This window comes from Magnolia sinica, chromosome 19 (genome assembly GCF_029962835.1).
Source record: "Magnolia sinica isolate HGM2019 chromosome 19, MsV1, whole genome shotgun sequence".
Taxonomy (NCBI): domain Eukaryota; kingdom Viridiplantae; phylum Streptophyta; class Magnoliopsida; order Magnoliales; family Magnoliaceae; genus Magnolia; species Magnolia sinica.
Window position 1 is genome coordinate 14964513 of NC_080591.1, and position 24230 is coordinate 14988742.

General features: G+C 39.5%; 1 protein-coding gene across 1 annotated transcript; it reads right to left on the reverse strand.

Moving 5' to 3' along the window:
* Positions 1–11650: 11650 nt before the first annotated feature.
* Positions 11651–14866, reverse strand: LOC131235190 (glyoxylase I 4-like). Its single transcript, XM_058232331.1, has 3 exons — positions 14628–14866; positions 12487–12815; positions 11651–11988 (listed from the first exon to the last, which is right to left on the reverse strand). The coding sequence occupies exons 1-3, from the start codon at positions 14801–14803 to the stop codon at positions 11897–11899; spliced, it is 597 nt and encodes a 198-aa protein (XP_058088314.1). The 5' UTR covers positions 14804–14866; the 3' UTR covers positions 11651–11896.
* Positions 14867–24230: the final 9364 nt, after the last annotated feature.

The window sequence follows — 24230 nt, forward strand, 5'->3', positions numbered from 1 at the left end:
AAGGTTGTGACTATTGGGTTTATACCCAACTATCGGGATCCTTGAGTCCAAAAACACAAATTCAAAACAAAGATGAGGAGTTCAACTCTTTGTATTTGCATGAAAAGATACATCCGCGTGTATACCTGTGACAACGGTCACAACCCAGCCCGGCTCGGCGGAAATTTTGAAACACCAATGTATTTTAAAATACAAGAACAACTCAGCCGAACTCAATCTGAGTTGCGACTTGGATCAAAGTAGTGATGATCAAGACATGTCTGCTACATTGATCTTGAATAAGTTGAGATGAAAATTTCAAATCCTTAAGCTATGGGTAACCTAATTGCCAAACGTTACCTAAAAGACCCGATCAAAGTCATGGTTAGAAACTTCGAATAGGAAGCTAAAACAATCCACGTAAACGCATTTGGTCATAGCTGTGTGAGATTAATTAGATAGGCCATCATTCGAAATTCACACTGAAATGACAGTTGAACTTTTGATTATTTGATCATCTGAGTATTAGATGGATTGGTCGAGCTTTATTTGACAGTTAAGAATGAAGAGTATCCAACGGCCCTTATTTTCAAAACCAAGTATTTAGCATCAAAGGATAGCTTTTTATCCAATCAATCTAGTTTTTGAACTGTAACTTAGTGACGGTGGGGCTCACAGTTTGGTAGGTTTTATTCGAGCTAATATATGCCAAATATATCATTTTCAAGTGCCTGCTATTTGTCCATTTGCCAGGCTATCAAATACTCCCCTGAAGATCTTCGTAAGATTTGTGTAAGAGGTGACATGATAACTTTTGTTGAGCACCACATGGCACCATTTTTCACCTATAAGATCTACTCTGTGTATTAGGTGCGCCCCTTTAATGTTGGGTAGTGGGACTAAGAAATTGTTGATATAGTGCTTTTAATTTGGTACAGTGCCATTCGATTGACCAAAATATTATTGGGTCGACCAAAGCACACTGTAATGTCCTGGTTGATCGAGATCTGCTTCGGTTCACCAAGAGACTCTGTTGATATCTCGGTCAATTGAAGGAAGGTGTGATCGTGCATAGTTTTGTTTTTACTTTTGTACGAGGGTTTTATAAATCGTGTTAATGTTAGATTAGAGTAACTTTGAGAGAGTAAACTGTGAGAGCTTTAGAGCCAAGAATTTTGAAGGGAGGAAACTAAGGTTTTTAAATCTGTAACTTGTACCATTTCTTATAACTTTTTGTTCATACTAAATTGTTTGTCGCTTGATACAGTGGTTTTTTCTCTCAAGGATTTTTTTTTTTACATAAAATTCATATTTTCTCTATAGTTGTTTGAATTTTTCTCTTTTCTATTACACTCTTTCATTCTGTTTGAGGTTGCTTTCCAATCGAACAAGTCATTTTAGGGCTTGTTGCATCCCCAACAAAAATCAGCCCTAGCCATAAGTCAAGTGAGCCAGTGCCATAGGCAACAATGGAAGAAAATGCCTTTCATAAGTTTGTATGTGAGGTCAACCACAGTGTCTATGTTCCATCATCTAGTTATACTGTTCCACATGGTAGGGCCTATCTGAGTTTTGGATCAGGCCAGTTTTAGGCTATAAGATGATCATGAGCAGCCGCATCAAATGAAGGGGAGGTTGCCACACTTGAGAAATGGTATTTTGCCAATCCTCTTGCAAAAAACATAAAAAATGTCGTGATAACCAAACATACGAAGGAGTGTTAAAAAGTGTTTCCTTTCTCATGCTTTCCTTGAAACAAGGTTTCTCTATAAACAACATATCCTTTACTGTACTTTCCTCAGATCCAAACAAGCCCTTATATAAGAAGGTTAGAAAATCAAATCAATGTCAATCTAAATTAGGGCTTGTAATTTAAAGTTAGTAAACCACATCTCAGTAGGCCCAACAAATGATTATGAATGTTTTAATGAAGGATAGTCCCTCTCAAATTCTGTATGTGGTGTGGCCCACAAAAGTCACTGATTGACTTGATTTTTATGCCCTAGGCCCACCATGGAATGGTGCATCTGACTGATGGGGTAGATGTTCGACACTTATCACGGTGGGGCCCACACAGCTTGACCTCATGAGAAGTTCCCATGAGCTCTACGGTATAGAACTTTTTCCATATATATATATACACACACACACACATGCGGCCACATGTTAGGTAAGCAATAGGTCTCACCTAATCCGGCCCTCACCATCAACATCCATTCAGCGTCAGTTACATGAAAGGCGTTTAGATAATGGGTTGTCTAGGATTCAGGGTCTCACCTAATCGGTTCTCCCCCTTACGTTGTGGGATTTGTCAATCAGTCATATCTGAGACTCAAGTGCACCGTATCATATGAAATCATGCCTAAAACATTTAAAAGCACTGGGTGGGTCCACATGAGTTTTGGAATGACTCAAAATTTGGTGAGACCCCTCGTTTAAGTGGGACATGCAGGATGGAAAAGCTGGATGTCTAAACAACATCTTACTCGGCCCTATATACAATCCCAAAGATTTCAATGGGTGAGCATCGACTCTCAGCTGTTGTCTATGGTGTGGCCCATTTAAGTCATGGATTAGGCTAATTTTTAGGCCCATGTCTCATCATAGAGGCGTGCATCTGATTAATGGAATGGATGTCCATCACACATTATGGTGGGGCCCACAGAGCTTGAATTTATTTAATTAGAAATTTAAGAATACTTTAATGTGATAGTCTTTGGAGGTGTTGTTTCCTAGTCAGGTAAGAAATAATAGAAATGAATATATTGCTAGGGTGACTTAAAAAACAATCCACCATTTTCTAATTGATTCAGCAGATTTCTTGAAATTTGATACAAGGGATGTGTCACTTCACAATTGGTGATAACCACCACGCAATCTATTGAATATATCATGGGAGCAAGTAGCTATACAGGAAAGAAGTTAGAAAAGAGAGATAGCCTTCTCCAGCGAGAAAGTCAAGCATATGATGCGGTCATCTTTTCATAATACATCTTAGATGTTGATGTATTAATCTATCATGACCGTTCATCTAGTTGGCTGTAAAACAGATCAATTTAAACATATATGGGTTGATGATCCTATCCATCTGATTAGTGGCCTTCAAAGCGACGGTCAGGAAACAAATACAGTTGGACAAATCTTTATTGGGAAGCGATATGAGATATTGGCTAGCTGGAGATGCTTTTAGATATTGTAAAATAAGGGCCAAACGAGACAATATCACATTCAGATCCACAAGAACAGGTGCACAGAACAAAGGACCTGCGCTGGGATGCTAGGTGGGCCCCACCGTGATGTTAGTAAGAAATCCACACTGTACATCCATTTTGAGAGCTCAGTTTCGGACATGCTACGAAAAATGAGGTGGATCCAAAACTCAAGTGTGCCGCATTAGATGGAAAATCGGGGAAAGAGTTTTCAACCATTGAAACCTTCTTGGAATCTACATCCAAACCGTTTATAAGGTCATTCCCATTGGGATGAAGTGAAAATACCAAAAAATTTGCCTGATATGAAACTTTGTGGTCATATGAATGTTTCAAACGTTAGTCACTGAATCCCCATTGTTTCCTCTGGTGTGGCTCACTTCAGTTTTGGATCCACCTCATTTTTTTTTGTGGTATGTCCTAAAATGAGCTCTCAAAATGCATGGACAGTATGGATTTCTCACAAACATTACGGTGGGCCCCACCTACCATCTCATGTTATTATATAGACACAGGCATGATCACGTGCAGGGACACATGGGTGTAGGTCCCTTGTTTTATATTATATGGACACAAACGTCATGTCAATGTGTCATACCAAACATGGACCAATCGAATGATAGGGACAGTAGATGAAGGGCCCTGATTCTTACATAACCGTAATAGGACGGTGGTATGTGGACCAGTTGGATTATGTCCTCGGTGTTTAGCCTAATTCTTAGATTCGAATTTTAGAAATCTTCTGTCCTATTGTGGTTGTTCGCTTGCCAATATTCAACTTAATATTAAACAATACAAAATAAAAAGGACGAGTTTCCTATTTGTGATGAACACCAAACTTCCATGCCGTGTACCAAATTCGAAATGTGGGGCCCATAGATGGTTTGTCTAACCCATTGATCTAATGGACCTCATTATGATGAACAGACCCTGCCCAGACCTCCCAAAGATAATAATAATAATAATAAATAAATAAATAAAATCTCATTCTTTGGTCAAAACCAGCCTTTCCAACGTGGGCATGCACAGATGGGATTATATATAATGCACCGAACAGTTCACATTCAAGGGAGAAAAGTCAAAGATTCAATGGTTGATATCTTCCATATATATATATATATATATATATATATATTAGTTTTTTACCATGGTTCGTTCACCGAGGTGGCATTAGACTAATGGGTTGGATGAGACAACCATGGGCCACTAGAGGTGGCAATGGGGTAGGCTAGGGTCAGGACAGGGTTGGTTACCCTAGTCCTTGGTGCGGGACCACCCTAATAAGGCTAAAAAAGCCTTGCCCTGCCCGGTGGGCTGCCCAGCCCTGCAAAGAAAAGATCTTGAAATAATTTAAGGTCTGAAATGTAAAAAGAAGAAGAAGAAGAAAGTATCCAGTCCCTCCATGATGAGTCCCATTGTATTATAGGAACATGATATAATATTCAAAAATGATTTTTAACAATACATGTCCGTTGGCTGGCTCCTGTGAATCAGACCATGACTGTCCTTAATTATGTGAGAGCAAAGGAGTGATTGGCTCAGGTGGGCTCCACCATGTGAGTTTCTAAAATTTACTTCAACCACCAGATGCATCAGCTCATGTGGTTAATACCAAAAAATCAGCCACATCTTGATGGGAATCATCTGATGAACCGGTTGAGTTGCATATAAACATCATGGTGGGTCCAAGGAGATTTTAACGGTTATAGTTTCCATCCAAAATACTGTTTCTTATATTAAAACTCACTTTAGTTTTGGATCTGCCTCAAATTTGGAATCATGTACTAAAATTAGCTTCAACACCAATGGATGGAGTGGATACGGCTGCGTCTCAAGTTACTTGTTCCTCACAACCAGAAAACTGGACATAAAAAAATAACTCAAAACACACACAGGCCTTGGACACACACACACACACACACACACACACACACACATATATATATATATATATATATATATAAATTGTTACGGGTAAAAATGGGCTGACCATATGTAAGACTTGAATACTATAGATTGCTTGAGGGACAAAAAATCACCCCAACCTTGGATATCGAACTTGGATATCAACCTCAGCCTAGGGTACCAACCTTGGCCTCGGAGGTCGGCTTCGACCAAAGACCTTGACTTCAGAGGTTGGCCTTTATCATCAACTTTGGAGGTCGACCTCGAATATCGACCTTGGTATCGGGTGCCAACTTCGAACTTAGATACCGACCTCGGCCTCGAAGAAGAGTCTCAATCTCGATCAACACTTCAGCCCGGTCTATATCATTCTCGACCACAACTCAGTTTAGTTCGGTTTGTAAGATCTCGACCCAACCGTTCTGGAGGTCGGCCTTAACCATCTACCCAGACCTCCTCAAATCCTGATCACTCGGAGATCTTATCTTAAGAAGATCTTCCCAAGATCTTCACCATGGATATCAGAGACATATCCACGATATATCCGAAAAAAGATCCCTTCCGCAATACACATATATCATAGAGAGGCATTGTCATATACGCCGCTGCCCCTGAAAGGCTATAAATAAAAGCCTTCTCTACAGTAAAAGGTACGACAACTCACTACCAAAAAAAGGGGCAAAGGATGCAGACCACGTTCTTTTTTTGCTACGGATATAAATTGTAGCTAGAATGCTATAGATTTAATCCGTAGTTGAAACCTACTTTATCTGTAGCTAAAACCTACCTTCCACCAGCAGCTTATTAGAGATTGATGGTACTCAAGGGGCTCCATGGGGCCTATTAGAATATATGTGTCTTATCTAAGCCGGCCATAAATTCTGATATATAATTTTAGTAGATGAGCTTAAAAAGTAAGTAGATTGAAGGTCTAAGTAGACTACACCAAAAAAAAAAAAAAATTCTATCGTTAATATTTTATGTGGTCTATTTACAGCTTCGATATGAATCATTTTTTGGATCAACCCTTAAAAAGATCTTTTAAAATGAATGGATGGGGTAGATAAATAACATACTATCCTGATTCTTGTACTCATCTTGTGAAACTACCTAATTTAGGCGGCCTTAACCGGTGCCCCCAATGTCTTCTCTTATTTTCTAATAAATCATAGGTACTTTGGCTAACAGGAGGTGAGGCAAGATCGACCAGATTTCTACATAAACAATTTGACGCCACCCATCTCATCAAGGTTCTACAATGGTGAAAAGCAGGAAGAGGGTACATGCCGTGATCGCAACAACTTCTCCCCCACCAGCGGAGCAGTCTGCGGACCATAAAGACTTACTCTCACAACTTTAGGCTGATTCCATACTCGCAGGCCCTGCGCAACGGTCTTGAAACTAAGGAGGTTGGCTTGTCTCTTTGTAACATTAAGTCGAAGCATTGATAGGTAACATTAATCGGATAATGTAGATCTCAGAGAAACAAAACCCACCTATCAACCTTGGGATAGATGCATGGGTAGCCACGAGGTCTCTGCACCAGCTTAAGCTTAGGTCAACTTGCAAAGAACCAAGCAACATCTTGCGTCACATGTTGGAGAAGAAGAGGCATAGAAAGGCTCCCGAGGCGGTAGCCAAGAACAAGGACCCTTGGAAGGTAGAACTCAAGGAACTGCGAGGTCAGATCGGTGATATCCTTCAAGCTTACCGCACCCAAATACTGACCTCCATCGAGGCCATGCTGGTGGAGACCGAGCTTCCATTTATTGACAATATTATGGGAGCCCAACTCTCGCCCAAATTTTGAATGCCGCAAATCATCCCCTACTCTGGGTCTGTTGACCCGGCCGAGCATTTAGAATCGTTCAGGGCATGGATGGATCTCAATGGCACTCGAGCTCAATTATGTGTCGAGCCTTCTCCCTGACTCTGTCGAGAACTGCATGAAAATGATATAGGCAGCTGAAGATGAGATCCATCAACTCCTTCATACAACTTAGCAAAGCCTTTATCACCCAGTTCATCAATGAAAATGCTAGGAGAAAGCCGACAACTCATATTATCACCATTACCCAGAGAGAGGACGAGCTGCTGAAGGACTACATCATCCGTTTTAACGCTGAAGCTATACAAGTCGACGATTATTCTGACTAGATAGCTCTAGCCGCCATGGTAGTCGGCCTTAAATGAGGAAAGTTCCTCTTCTCAATTAGTAAGAACCCCTTGACTACCCTCGCCGACCTACTTAAACAAGCTAAAAAATATTCCAATGTCGATAAGTTCTTTAGTTCACGAAGAGCTGCTCGAGAAGGAAACAACTCGACTAAGGATATGAAGCGAAGGGAAGAAGGGGAGCCTTCCGTCGTTAATGTCAAAAGAAAGAAAGAAAACAACCAAGACCAAGACCATTGTATCGAGACCATTCTATCAATTGATATCCAGATAGTCGCTTCTATTGGTACACTCATTTGAACACCAAGCCAGAGCAGTCACTTAAGGAAGTTGGGTTGGTCAAGAAAACCTGACAACCGAGTTGAACTAATCAATCAAGCTCGATAATTAAACTCATTAGCCAACCCCAACCTACTCGACTACGGGCGACCTCCATTTTTAAAAGGAAAAAAAATGTGATCATGAATATACTATTGTATTTTCTATTGCTTTATGGGCTTATACAATAAAAGAACTTTCCCAAGTTAGGGGAAAAAAATTCTTTTAAATGATTTCTCGACCATTCGAACTACATGGTCTACCGAGGATTTCTTATAGTATAAGGAAAAACAGTCCTCTCACAAGTCGTCCGACCTTTAAAGAAGAGGTCGGACCACAATTGGCAACGCTACTCGGATTGCGTAATCTATTATGAGGATTTCCCTAGTGCAAGGGAAGAAAGTCCTCCTCTACTTGACTAATTGCGAGAGCTTCCCTTAGTGCAAGGGAAGAAAGTTCTCCATTGTGAATTCTACTATGAAAGAATCTCCCTAGGTCAGGAGAGGAGAATTTCTTTCAAAATCTTACTATCCGAGTTATGCGATTGACGATTAGGACTTCCCTTAGTTGAAGGGAAGAAAGGTCCCTCATATTAGTTCTACATCGCCTGTCGATGACTAGAACTTTCCTTAGTTGAAGGGAATAAAAGCCCCTCATATTAGTTTTACATCGCCCATCGATGACTAGGACTTCCCTCAGTTGAAGGGAAGTAAAGGCTCTCATATTAGTTCTATATCGCCCTTCGATGATTGGGAATTCTCTCAGTTGAAGGGAAGAAAAGTCCATCCTATTAATTCTACCGTGCGCGATCTACCACTAAAAAATCAACTTGTCGATCTTACGATTGCTCAGCCCACTGGGTCTACTTCGTCCGACCTCTCGACCTCCTGACTTCTTCGATGCAGGGCATCACATAATGTCAATCCATGCTAACTTACTTCCCGAGCTCCTGAAGAAAGCTCGGAAGTAGGGGCCTACTGTTATGGTTAAAAATGGACTGACCAGATGTACAAACTTGAAGATTTTGGAGGTTGACCTCGAATACCGACCTCAGTCTCGGGTGCTAACTTCGACCTCGGATACCGACCTCGGCCTCAAAGAAGAGCCTCAATCACGATCAACACTTTAGCTCAGTTTATACCATTCGCGACCACGTCTAACAGTTCAGTTCGATCTATAAGATCTCGACCCAGTCGTCCTGGAGGTCAGCCTCAAGCATCTACCCAGACCTCCTCAGATCCTGACTACTCGGAGATCTTAGCTGAAGAAGATCTTCTCGAGATCGTTGAAGTGGATATCGGGGAGATATCCACGACACATCTGGAAGAAGATCCGTTCTACGATATGCATACATCATAGAGAGGCATTTCCATATACGCCACCGCCCCTAAAAGGCGGCCAATAAAGGCCTCCTCTACAGTAAAAGGTATAACAACTATACCAATTCTTTTACTTCTCCTGCGGAACTACTTGACTTGGGCATTGGAGGGTCTCCGGCCTTAACCGGCGCCCCTAATGTCTTCACTTGTTTTCCAATAAATTGTAAGTACCCCGGCTAACAGGACGTGGGGCAGGGTCGACCAGATTTCTGCATCAACAATAATTATTATGATCACATGCAACCCAACTCACTTGCAAATTTGGCATGTGTGCAGGACATCTGAGCTTTGCATAAGATGGGAGGAAAATGAAGATCACCCAAGGCTGAAAGAAGGGGGAAAAAAAGAGAGAGGAAAAGAACAAGGTGAAGAACACATAACCTTACAACCCCCTATGAAAACCGTGGTTTAAAACAAACTTGTGAATAGTCCAACTCAAAGCATATTGGGGACTAGATGATTACCTTAACAGCATAGTACTAAACAAGTTGGTGACTCTGGCCGACTCATTCAGTCATGAGTCAAGTTGTGATTTACCCAAGTCAGGTGAATTGGCATGGGTTGTCCAAGTCAGAGGTAAATTGTAGGTGACTCCTAATTTTAAATCAATAAACTCTTATTCTACCCAACCCTTGTCTACTATATTCTCTTGCATTGTTCCAACCCACACATGCGGGGGAGTATTAAAGTCCATTGATATACATTGATACACTATCCTATGGTGGCTCAAGCTTTCAAGGAAAGTGGTTGTTTAACACTACGAGCCACCAAATATACTTCAATCCTTTGTTGTCTTGGGAAACACTTTTTAACCACCATTCTGGCAATTGAGAGTCAAAAGAAAGAAATAACATTGAAGTCAACGAGTATGGTCGAAGCTGTTGGGATGTTTGGTTATTCATTTTTTAAAATGGTGTATGATTTTTCTTTTTCCCTCTCATATAAAAAAATTAAGCTATATTTCACTCCGCACATGTATTATACACCAACAATATATATACTCACATATTTTTTGCTTTTATTTTCCTTAATATTTCGCCTATCCGGATTCTAAAAAACTTACATAGTACAACTTAATATTGTATACCCTCTTTATTTTACTAATACTTTTTTATTTTCTCCATTTTACCAACTCGGGTCTTCGAAAACCGGTGTAATATGACTTAATATTATACATACGCAGCCATTGCTTCATTTTTTTAGATTACTTTATCTGCTCTACCTTTAGAGCCTAGCGTGACTTAACTCTATAATATTCTAAGTTACTCTAAATCCAAAAAATAAATAAATAAAACCATACAATTTTGTAAGGTAGAGAACATGTATTACATAGGAGGAAAATTGTGCCTAATCCATTTCTTTTTCATAACCGAGGCCCTTACCCAGAATCTATAGTGCATATCAACACGGAAGTCACTTAAGTCGAGATTCTTTTAGATCTCTCATTCTCTAGGCGATTCTACATATGCTAGCCAACCATAGATTCTAAAGTGTTATCATGACTAGTGACAACTTCAAGTCAAATACATTTTTATATCTAAGTTAACCACACATTCAATTAAATTAAATCAAAACCGACGGATAGAAAAAGTCAAGAAAGTGAGGGCATCTTTCCACCGTACTTTTTTTGTTCGTGGGAGGGCATTCGCTGGGTTATACTTGAATTGAGACACTTTAACTGGTGTGCGTTATTTTTATGGACTTATGGTTGGATCTGCCGTATTTTTTATTTGTCTGATAATAATTTTAGTGTGCAAGACGGGTTGAATGTGACACACATACCACATGAGCTCCACAACTTTCCATATTCTACTTTGTTGTAAAGAAAAAGCAAAGGGGACGGTAATGTAGTTTCTTCTCTTACAACACCATGCGATCAAATTCAATCATTCGAGTGATTTTGATGGTAAAAATCCCATTTTTAAATCCCCTCCCGGTCGGACTCAACAGGACAATGGATCTGGATGACAGAACAATAGATCCCACTAGTCAGAATCGAAAACCTGTGCCGTGCAAAGATGAAAATATGAATGGTACATCAGCGTTGTGGGTCTAAGGAATAGACTATAAGTGAAAGAGTGCATTAAGGCCGCGTTTGGATGACAAAACAATAGACCCCACTTGCATTAAGGCCACGTTTGGATCTGGATGACAAAACAATAGACCCCACTTGTCAGAATTGAAAACCTGTGCCGTGCAAAGATGAAAATATGAGTGGTACATCAGCGTTGTTGGTCTAAGTAATGGACTATAAGTGAAAGAGTGCATTAAGGCCGCGTTTGGATGACAAAACAATAGACCCCACTTGTCAGAATCGAAAACAATAGACCCCACTTGCATTAAGGCCGCGTTTGGATCTGGATGACAAAACAATAGACCCCACTTGTCAGAATAAAAAACCTGTGCCGTGCAAGGATGAATATATGAGTGGTACATCAGCGTTGTCGGTATAAGGAATAGACTATAAGTGAAAAAATGCATTTAGGCCGCATTTGGATGCAAGTGAACTGAATTGCAATTTAGAGCCCAGAGTCTTATTTGAAATGCAAGGAAAGAAATCACAATTTTGTAACTGCCACTTTGCTAAGATTAACCATCGCATTAATTGAATTCAATAGCACATCCAAACACAACCCTAATTGTATAAACATTTTAGACATCTTGGACCATCAAGAGGAGAAGACATTGCATAACAATCGTAAATTTGCTTATTATGGGTAACGATAATGCAATCTTACAATCCATTGAAATGAACAAACCCGCCCCGAGTTCTATAGAAGAAACGAAAAGAACATACAAAATAGAGGAGAGAGCATTCAAGCAAAGGAAATGGGAAAAGAACTGGGCCATTCTCACAACCTAACCTACAAATCTCACTCTCCATTGTACAATGATTGTGCAAAAACATAATCACATCTTCAACCAAATATTTTAGAATGATATATAAATCATGTCCGCGACCAAGTTCTCCATCATGAGATTCTCTTCGCCCATTGCACACCGGACCTTCGAAACTTCCTTGCCTGCAAATGTAGGAAGAGTTAGCAAAATTATAACCTCAAAGAGAGAACATAAATTGTAATTTCTTTCAGTTGATAAGGATGCTATGGTTGCACTAAATGACATGAAATTTCATGATCAAGATATTTGGTGCAACCAAACACACCCAAATTGGGAGTGAAGCACAACCTCATGGTTGTCTTACAAACACTTTCCATTTGAGCTATGATGTAGAACACTGATTATACTACCTTTTATCCTAATCATCCATTTTTCCACACACATGGCCCAACCAACTAGCTTGATTTTGGGCTAGGGCATGTTCTCAGAGGGCCCCACCTGATGAATGGCCCATATGTCTGCCTACATTTGCAATATTAGCACATATGCTACTAAATCAACTCTTTGGTGGAATTGCCACACACACACACACACACACACACACACACACACACACATATATATATATATATATATATATATATATATATATATATATATCCAACATTTAAAGAACTTACCATAAAGAGGTGACAACTCCTTGTAAGGGAGCTTCTTGAGGGGGCATGAAGAGAGCGGAAGGATGGGTAAGTTGTCGCAATTGCAAATCTCAACCATGTACCCATCCGGATCGTGGAAGAAGAGCTGATCAACCTTCACTCCACCTTCCTCAACGACTGCAGTCACATAGTTAATGCCCATTTCTTCCAATTTCTTCATCACCAGTAGCATGTCCGTGCATTGGAAAGAAATGTGGTTGTCTTTTGGATTAATCACACTTTTCTTATCAGGAATGTCACTCGGCGAATTGCATTCGAGCAAATGAATTCCGATCCCGTAATTGAATAGCCTAAACAAGTCAAATCACAAATTATCAACAAGTAGCATAAGCTATGTCACATTAATAAAGGATTATTCTAGAATTTCCATACATTGTATAAGCAAATTTTAGCTTGTATACATGAAAGTTGGTATTCGAGATAGCGAATTCCTCTTCATGGAGGATTTCAGGGCCCGTTTGGATACCACCTAATGAGTTACTTTTTCTACTTACAGCAACAAGTAAGTAACTTATTTGAGATAAGTAAGTTTGGTTTAAGATCAGTTATAAGTAACCTTTTTACTTAGAGATACTTAATTACTTCAACTTAATAAGTAGAAACCAAGATAAGCTAAATTTATTCTTCTAGCAAGTATGGGATGCTATTAAAAACTACTCGGTTCCTTATATATATATATATATATATATATATATATATATATACATGAGAAAAGGCTTCTCTTGAAAAAGTTAGGCTTATCAATAAATAGGTGGGCCACGACATAATTATAGTCGCTGGTACAAATTCAGATAAGCACCGACACCACCATGTGATAAAAACAGGCTAAGCTCATTTGTGGCTGTCTTCTAAACATGTCATCAAGAGTTCACACATTGCACAATGTAAACCATGGCTTGGTGATCGAGTCTATGTTGGCCCCACCATAAAAATAAAAATTCTACCATTTCGAAGATCCTACTACAGCTGGGACCAATAATCTAAGGATCAGGATAACTAGTCCAAGGCCCATTTGTACAAACTGAAAAATCAAACCATGCATCTATCCTCTAGTCAAGGATCATACAATTTCCCACTAGGAAAATTCAAGATCTAGACCCCTCGTATGGAATTTTCCACCCTTTAAGATGGTATGTCCAGAGAAGAGCTTTTGCAAAATCTTTAGATTGCAGGAATGATGTGAGCAGGTAAAACAAAAGAGAAAGGACCAACCAAACACTCCTCTACCTTATAATAAAAGTCTTTTGCTTGTATTAACACAATTAAATTCATAATGGATATAAAACTAAGGGCCCGTTTGGCCGGGTGGATTGGAAGGGATTGAATGGTATTAGGGTGGATGGCATGGATTTCAAGGTAATGGTGGTGTTGTCAGTGGATTGTCTTAAGATCCATGGGATTGCTATATCCCGGGATTGCTATATCGAGTCTGTTTGGCATGCCCGGCCAATCCCGGGATTAAACCTTCCCATCCCTTCCAATCCCTCTAACCAAACACAATCCCAGGCAAATTTGAACGGATTAGGGTGGATTGGATGGGATTTAAAGGTAATGACGGTGTTGTCAGTGGATTGTCTTAAGATCCATGGGATTGCTATATCCCGGGATCAGGTCACCCAGTCTGTTTGGCACGCCCGGCCAATCCAGGGATTTAACTTCCAATCCCTTCCAATACCATCCAATCCCTTCCAATCTGCCCGGCCAAACGGGCCCAAAGGCGAGTTTAGTTGCACCAAATCAAATATCATTAAAGAAAAAAGAAAGTAAAAAAGAGGAAAGTAGAGAGGAGAACTGATCAGCTACATGCAATGGTTACTAGGACCCTTGTTTAGGAATATCAGTACCATGAAAATGATAGGTCCCACCATGAAGATCATCTTTCTTGAAAATCTAGATGATCCACTGACTAGATGGACCACATTTGTATGGTAAGATATAGTAAGCCAGACCTGGGCAACCTATCTGAAGAGCAGAATGATCGGATTCTTTCTTGGTGGGGCCCACCATTTTAATGGTACAGGTGTCCTACACGAGGGAAGTGGGTGGAAAAGATGGTACCCTTGCTTACAGGTGATCAGTTTAAGTAAAGAGAGAAAACCCACCAAGCCCCTTCGAACTTGAAGGAGGATGGCCGTTTGATGAGCACAAATCCCAACACATCTTCGTAGAATGTCACTGATCTGCTCACTGATTTGCAGACGAAGGACACGTGATTCAACGACAGCAGTGGGAGGGAAGAACTCTCATTTTCGACTACTCTCTCTATCTCAATTCCCATCTCTCTCTCTCTCTCTCTCTCTCTCTCGCCTACAATCCCAATCTCTCTCTCTCTCTGTCTCTCTCTCTCTCTCTTGAATACAATGATCAACCCCGCACATGTGTATATATATAAGAAAGCAATATCCAACGCACCACATTGTCACGCTTCTTATCCCTTTCGGCTATGATTTTCCTCCTTTGGCCCCTAAGTAATGACAACTAGAAAAAAAAACATATAAAAATGAGAAATTCCAAAACCACACGTGAAAGGAATGGGATTAACTACTTTTCCTACATTTTACTGCACTTTGCCCGCTTTTTTACAAGTACGCGGTTTAGATGTCATCCGAATCCTGCTAGGTCGGTGCGACCCTCATCGTGGGCCCACCTCATTGTATGTGTTATGTATCCGTGCGGTCCATCCATTTTGTCATATCATTTTAGGTCATGATCCAACCATTAAAACTTCTTAGGGCTACAAAAGTTTTGGATAAGATGATAATGATATTTGTGTTTTCTCCTCGTCTAGGTTTGTGTAACTTAATCAACAGGTTGGATGGCAAATTCACACAGGGGTGAACGTGACGAGGTTGATCACTATTTTCCTCTAGGATAACTACTCCGAATCCATGAGCTTCTCTAGACTCCTCACAGAGACTTCTTTAATTCATGAGAAAAAAAGAAAAAGAAAATATATAATTAAATTATATAAAATTTATAATTTAATTGATTATTGATAAATGAGTTTATAACCTTTTAAATAAGTATACTAAAACTTGAAAGAAGTTTAGGAATTAAACTATAACTAAAACTCTCTACAATTTGTAACTTACTATAAATATGAAATTTTCTATTTATACTAAGTGTCCTACGTGGCTTAACCAATTTATTCTCTAAATTTTTCTAAACACTTTTCATTTTAGACATAATTTCTAAAGCCCAACGGATGAAAAGCTGTACAATCAAACCAAAACTAACTAAAAATAGTAAAATTAGAAATAAATGTGAAATTCGATCATTAATAGGAGGGAATCTCACAAATTCGGCATGGGAACCAGACTTGGCTAAAGTAACTAGTCCTACCTCAAAAACATGTATGGTATATTAAGTAACTTATTTTGATTTGCGAGATATGTAGTCTGCTTGAGAGTTGGGTCTTCGTCATTTTCCAGAACATGTCCTAAAATGAGCTGGATAGATGGATTGAGGGCATGGATACACAAGACATATATTAAGGTAGGGCCCACGGTTAATTAGGGTCGCACCCACTTGGCTGGATTCGGGTCATAACTATTCGAGATCTTTTAATGAAAGGCTGCACTGTTGTAAAGGGCATATGTGGGGGTCTCAATGGCCATGTCCATAGGACTCTAAAATTTGGCTGATCTGTGAATCAGGTGGGTCACACCACAGGGAATAAGTTGGGATGGAACCCACCCTTGATTTGCATGGAGAAGCCAACCGTACGTCGTGTGTATAAATTGCAGGCCATTCAGACTCTTCATCTGGTCTGGACAAAGGGCTGGGTCGAAAAAATCAGGCTATTTTCAAATTCAGTGGCCCATTGTGTAAATCAAGGGTGGCATTTCCTCTCTCAAATTGTTACTTGTGTTGTGGCTCACTTTATCGTTGAATCAGATGATTTTTTGGCATCTAGGGTAATATGGAGTTACACATGTGATGGACGGGTTGGATATCCTTCATACATCATGTGGCCCCAACCACTTGTGTATCATCTACCACTTTTTAACAGAGTATCAAAGCATTTCTAGTACAATTATCTTTTTGCCACGTTGCAAATATAGGCAGGGATCCAAACCGACCAAATTGTGCACGAGGAATTATAGGACCTATCCAAACCGACCAAATTGCTGATGAGGAGTTATAGGATCCACGGTTTCCATTCTGACAAGCAGGTCCATGGTTTGATGATCTAGACCATTGGTCTCTCGTGTCCCACTTTTAATTTGACCATACCCAAAATTCTCATTGAAAACGGTGGTTTTCATTCGATTGAAAAATGACCCGACATTGTTGGCTAAGATCATCCAATCTAGCAAAATTTTGGTGCGTGGTCCACCCACGTTGGGCTGCAATAGACGGACGGTTTAGATTGCATTGTGCAAGTGTCTAGTTGAATATATTTGAGTGACCTCTAAGTTCTCCTTGGTTGTTGCTGGTGATGAAGCATAGATATAAAATGAAGCTGATGATGTCATGCAACTGTGGTTTTCAGGCTATGGTCACCAACAAACTATATGGATCACCAATCCGTGGGCCCCACGAGTCCCATCAGATAACTAAAGTCAGAACAGTTTTTAAAATCGACCCATCAGTTGGTCGGCCTGGATCGATTCCCATATTATTAGGGACGCGGATTGCAACACCCTCTCCCTCGAATATCTGTGGTGAGAAGCCAATGGGGCCCACCATGATGTTTGTGAGAAATCCGCCATGTTCATCCGTTTTGCCCACTTATATTAGGACATATACCAAAAAAATAAGGTCCTTTCAACACTCAGGTAGACCACACCATAGCAAAAAGTAGGTAAAAACATGCCTACCTTTGAAGCCTCCCAAATTCCACGGCAATGTTTATATGCAATCTAAGTAATTCATAAGGTGAATCTTAGTAGTATAACTCAAACCACAAAGATATTAGTTTGATTCAAAACTTACGTAACCCATGAATGCTTCGACCACTTTTTTCTGTTGTGTGGCTCACTTGGGTTTTTGATTTGCCATTTTTTGCTCATGTTCTAAGAAGATTGGAAAAAACAGATGAAGAAAGGATCTTCCACAGCAGCCTCATGTTGTGGCAATCAATCCTCGTCCTTAGTATGATCGCCGTACAGTAATCACGTGTCATCTTTTGTTAAACAGTGTTAAAAGTACATCGCGCTTTTGGATTACTCATTTATCTGACGTGGAGAAAATCATTGAACCAATAGCAGGAAATTTTGAGAAAATTACCACTGTAGGCCATACCTTTTATCCAGCGTCCAGCGTCTTTTATGGAGTTCCAAAACTTACCTTTTCAACTTAGACCTTTCCGTACGGACAGAGCATTTGAAGATAAAAGTGCCCCTGCTTAACCTAGCTATAGCTACAGTTATAATCCATAGCTATAAGTCCATGGACACAGAGAATTTTGAAAAGGAGAGGTATTTTCGTTTTCAAATGCTCAGTCCGTACGTAAAAGGTCTAATTTGGGAAGATAAGTTTTGGATTCTCCATAAAAGACGTTGGATAAAAGGTGGGATCTACAGTGGTAATTTTCACATCCAAAGACGAAAGGGAGGACTTTGATACTCTGGCAGTGTTTGATGCTTGATGCTCTGGCACTCACAAATCGTTCCCCTTGACGTGTATTAACAGAAATTAACTGGTACCAAATCACAATCCCAAAATATATTTGGTTAAATTATTCTAAATTTTGACTAGTGGACACTCATTTCATAAAACAATACCGTCAGATAGTTTTATACATCCCACGTGAACCACGCATATCAGATTCCTCGCGTTAAAAAAATATAAATAAATAAAATATCGACAGTAGTCTGATAGTTTCAGTAGTGACCCCCCGTGAGTATATGGATAATACATATACATCATGCTCTATGTTCCCATCATGATGTATATGTATTATCCACGTCATTCATCCATTGTTTTGGATCATTTTAGAACATAATTTTAAAAATGAGGTAGATCCAATTCTCAGGTGGACCACACCACTCGAAATAGGAGTGATTTAATACCTACCATTAAAATCTTACTAGGTCGAGTTTAATTTTTACTCGCCATCAACCCGTTGATTAGATTAAAACCCCAGGTGAAGGTTAAACATAGACACCAGCTTGATCGGAAACGTTTGTGGTCTAGGGAAAGTTTTTAATCATTATAATTTCAATCACCACTTTTTCACGTGATGTTATCTGCTTGAGATCTGAGCCTGATTCATTTTCGGTCTCATGCCTTAAAATGAGGCGTAAATATGGATGCATGGCATGAATACAATACGGCAGAGCCCACGTAGCCTCAAAATAAAGTATTTATTATATCCACACCGTTCATCCATTTCTTGAGATCATTTCAAGGCATAAGCCAAAAACTGAATCATACCCAAATCTCAATTGGATCACACCACAGATAGAAGTGGGGATAATGATTTTCATCATTAAAACATCTGGAAAGGCTAGAGTAACATTTATTTTCCATCAAACCCGTTCACAAGGTTATAAGGACCTTGATGAAGAGTAAAAATAAATATCTTACTCATCCAAAACTTCTGTAGCCTCAAAAGGATTTCAATGGTATACGCTCAATCCCTCACTTAATTTTGCAGTGTGGTCCACTTGATTTTTACATGTCTTATTTTTTTGTTCAAGTTTTATAATAAACTCGCCAAATGGAGGAACGATTTGGATATAACACATACCTCATAATAGACTCACAAAACTTGGTAGCGTCAGCATACCATCTATATCTTTCGTGTGTGGTACACCAGCCAATCCACTTCCGTGGGTGCCAGTCTTCGCACGACACATACTCACACAATCCATATCGCATCCAATCAGAAGCGGATTCGCTAGTGTACTACAGACTAGCTATATAATTGTTGTAAGTACGCGTCATGTGGAGGTGAGCACTAACACTCCTCGAGCTTATGATTCAAATGAGATCAAAGTTAAATGGGCTCTACAGTGATGTATTTATTATATTTACATTGTTCATTTACTTTTGGAGATCATTTTAGAGAATTATTCAAAAAATGAATCATGTATAAAGATCATATGGACCACACCGTAAATAGTAGTAAAGATAATGATTTTCACCGTTAAACATTTTGTACGGGCACTATAACATTTATTTTTCATCCAATCTGTCGATAATGTTCGAAGACCCAGATAAAAAGGAAAAATAAATTTCATATTAATCCAAAACTTCTGTGACTCCAAAAATGGTTTCAATGATAGATGTTCAATCCTTTCAGTGTGATCCACTTGATAGTTATATCGGTCTTATTTTTCATCTAAAGCCTTAATACAAGCTCACTAAATAGATGAACAGTTTAGATGTAACACTTACCTCATAATCAAAACCACCGAACTTCCTAAGGTCAATGCAACAGCTGTATAGCTGGCGTGAGGTACACTCGCGAATCCGCTTCCCATCCAATTCCCTTCAATCTCATTGGGCAAATGACTAATTCTAGGGATTACGAAAGGAGATATGTCCAAGGTCGGGCCGGGCGTACCATCTTCGTGGTCCTGATCTCATCGAAAGGTGACATGTGTCCTACAAGGATGAGACGGTACCACAAATTCCAGACGGTTGCCCGTACGTGATCAGTTCTCTCTAGAATGTTCATCCAACCAACGTATACAACTACAAATACAAAATCGGAGAAATACCAGTCCACCTAGTTGGATAAACTTTTTATCTCGACCGTACGCGTGTCATATTTCTATCATAATCCGAACCGTTCACGCACCTTTTAATGCTCTATCAACGGACCATTCGCAGCCAATTTCATTGATTGATGAATTCATCTGCTCGAGTTTCAGTGTATATGGAGCCACATTTCTTTCTTATGCTGTCAGCATTAAATGCCAGCTAGCTCTCTTTTCCTCGGGATTGGATACTGACAGGTTGCGTAGCGAGTCGGCTAACGAAGTAACGCCAATAAGTTCTCTGCGTGCCTTATCATGATGTATGTTGTGCATTCGCACCGTTTATCTATTTGATATTATTTTAATATCTATTTTAAGATATTATTTTAAGACATGAAATAAAAAAAGATTCAAATAATAAGTATGGTGAAGCCAATCGCATCAAACAGTGCAGGAAGTGTGGATACAAAACATATATCTTGGTGGGCCCGTGAAATTAGGTGACATCACTCTAGCAGCGAGTCTCGTTACTCAACCTATCATAGCTAATCCTAGGAAGCGGATTGGCCGGTACACCTCACACGAACTATATATCGATTGTATTCATGTTAACAAGTTTACGTGTGTGGTCATGAGGTATGTCTGACATCCAAACTGTTTATCCATTTGGCCAGCTTGTTTCAAGGATTGAGATGAAAATTAATACAGATTTAATAGACAAGTGGACCACATCACAAAAAAGTAACGAGGGATTAAACGTTTACCATTGAAACTCATTTTAGGATCATCAAAATTTTGGATCAATATAAAATTTATTTTTTCTCTTCATTGGGCTTTTGAACAAATTGGATGGAAAGCAAACGTTACGGTAGTGGTGTGGTCAAACAATCTTTAGGCATGCTTACTTTTTGACTATGCTTTAAAATAATTTTTAAAAATAGATGAACAGTATAAATATAATATAGTAAATACATCCGCGCGGGGTGATGTAACTTTAATCTCCTTTGAATTGTCCGTACAACTCGAAATTTGAAGAGCATCAGTGCTGGTCTTTACAAGACACCTACCTATGATTGTCTGAGGTACACCAGCCATTCCGCTTCCGCGCCCACGGTAAATGGAGGCGGATTAGATATGGGAGTTGAGTAGCGAGTCTCGCTATCAAAGAGACGTCACTAAGTTCTGTGAGACCTAATAATGTATGGATTGTGTCACACCATTTATACAATTGGTGATATTATTTTTGAACAAGAGACTGAAAATGAGTCAGATCCAAATCTGAATCTAGAGTGGACCCCACCATATAAAACAATGGGAAGTGTGACGTCCACCATTGAAACCTTCCGAAGGCCTACTATATTCTATGTTTAAGATTCAACTTATTCATAAGTTAAGACAGACATTAAAAGAGGTGAAACACGAATTTCAACTTGATGCAAAACTTTCATGGCCTTTAGAAATCTTTAATGGTGGATGGCACTCTCTCCACCATATTCTGTTGTAAGTTCCACTCGGGCTTTGGATCTAATTCATTATTTGGTTCAAATATTAAATTTATAACACCAAATTAGTAGTCGGTGTGGATATAATACATACATCATGGTGGGTCTCAAATAACTTGGTGACGTAGATTCAAGATAATTAACCAGTCAGTAGCTAATTTGCGTCCAACGTTAAATGCATTTGAAATGGGGGCGGATTGGCTAGTGTACCACACACTAGCTATATAGCTGCTGTGGATACTTGTCGCGCAAAGACGAGCGCAGACGCTCATCGAGCTCCATTTTGTACGAACGGTTCAAAGTAGATCAAAGTTACATGGACCCCTCAATGATGTATTTATTTTATCTATACCATTTATCCATATTTTGAGATGATTTTAGAGCATTAGTAAAAAAAAAATGAATCATATCCAAATCTCAAATGGATCACACCAAAAATAGCAGCGAGGATAATGATTTTCACCGTTAAAAAATTTGTAGGACCCATCATTACGTTTATTTTCCATCCAATCTATTAATAAGGTCACAAATACATGGATGAAGAGGATAAACAAATCTCATATTGATTCGATACTTCTGTGACCCGAAAAGGTTTTCAATGGTCAACGTTCAATATCCCACTGCTTTTTTAGTGTGGTCCACTTGATCTTTATCTCTGTCTTATTTTTTGGCTGAACCCTTAAGACCATATTGCCAAATGTATGGACGGTTTGGATATAACACATATCTCATGATGTGACCTACAAAACTTGTTGACGTCAATGTTAGTGTGAGTACACCAGCCACCATTTAAAATGGGCAATAATTATTTACCTGGATAATTACCGCACCGTTACCTATAGTTGATTCAACTCTTACCTTCTTTGACGATAAAATAGAGGACCCTGTGAAATATATGTTGGGCTCATTATGATGTATGTGAATTATCAACACTGTCCAACCATCATGCCAAATGAATTGAGGGCATGAGCCAAAAAAACATGAGATAGATTCAAAGTTCAAGTTGACCACACTACAGTAAAAATGGAATGGAACACTCATTGTTAAAAACTTTATGGAGTCACTCTTTACTTTGGTGTGGGCTAGTTGAATCTTAGATTTGCCTCATTTTTCGGCTCATGCCTCAAAATGTTCTGATGAAATGGATGAATGACACAGATATGTCGTATACATGGCAGTGGGGCTCACAAATTTATGTCAATCATTTTGGACCGTTTTGGAAGCAAGAATACCATCGTATTTTCAAACGGTTGAAATTGTAATAATTTGCTATTTACGGGGCATTTACACAGAATTTGGAAAATCAAATAGGCCCTTAACAAATAAACGGTTCAGATCATCACGCTGACATGCCATGTCTATGGCACAGAGAGTGGTAGATCGAAACTTGCTTGGTCACCATAAAAGAACTAAAAAATTAGGCTCAGTTGGCATTCTTTAAAGAATAAAAAAAATAAAGAATACCCTACAAGAAAGTAGGCTCAGTTGGCTTTCTTTAAAATTTCTAAATCTTTCGCGACTTAGTCACCATAACCAGTACTAGCAAGGTTTGCTGGAAAGTTCCTCCCTTTCTGTCCCACCATGTCATGATCTGAACCGTTCATCTATAAGTCCCCACATCAGATGGTTAAAGTAGAGAAAAAAAAATTATATCATCAGAGATCTCATCATTAATAAAATTGGCTTTGAAACAATGGTCCAGAAAAGAAGCTTCTAACTCAAATATGCGTGCGCAGTAATGTTGACCATGCAATGTAGGTGCTTCTGGATAGATGGGTCCTTACCCTTACCCGGGTTGCAGACTCCCAGGAGTTTCAACACCGGGCCAAGGGTTCGAGTACCCACCAGTGGTGAAATCCCACGGCGTGCGTGTGTGGAGTGTGTGTGCGTGTGGGTTGTGTGTAAGCGCGTGTGTGGAGTGTGTGTGCGTGTGGGTTGTGTGTAAGCGCGTGTGTGGAGTGTGTGTGCGTGTGTAAGCGCGTGTGGGTTGTGTGTAAGCGCGTGTGTGGCCTTAAAAAAGAGAGGTGCTTCTAGATGAAATCCCCTGGCAGTACACGAGTTGTGACTGGATCATCCCCTCGCATCATCTATAGTCTGTCATTGCATGAAAGGCTTTCCAGTCATGCGAGTCCTCTGATGCTTTAAAAATAAAAATAAAAAAGAGAAATTTACAACTGTACGACCCATTTAAGGCCTATTTAAATTTCTATGCTCACTTCTTTTAACCTTTCAAAAATAAGCCCCAGGTGTACGGACGGCTTGCCAAAGGTCGAAAATGCCCCTGCTTTTTCCTTCAACCGGATTGGTGGTGCTCGAAGACGAGCGCTGACGCTCCTCGAACTCCGAGTTGTACGAACGGTTCAAAAGATATCAAAGTTACATGGGCCCCACAGTTACGTATTTATTATATCCACAACGTTCATCCATATTTCGAGATCATTTCGGAGCATTATCAAAAAAAAAAAAAAAAATCATATCCAAAGATCAGCTGGACCACACCACAAAGAGCAGCGATTGATTTTCACTGTTAAAAATTTTGTAGGGCCCAACA

Bases quoted from the DNA above. Each gene is read 5' to 3' on its own strand.
- LOC131235190 (XM_058232331.1), bottom strand. From the start codon at position 14,803: ATGGGAATTGAGATAGAGAGAGTAGTCGAAAATGAGAGTTCTTCCCTC. The intron at 12,816-14,627 runs GTGGGTTTTCTC...TGACTTGTTTAG, and splicing joins TTCAAGTTCGAAGGGGCTTG to GCTATTCAATTACGGGATCG. The intron at 11,989-12,486 runs GTAAGTTCTTTA...CTACATTTGCAG, and splicing joins GGAGTTGTCACCTCTTTATG to GCAAGGAAGTTTCGAAGGTC.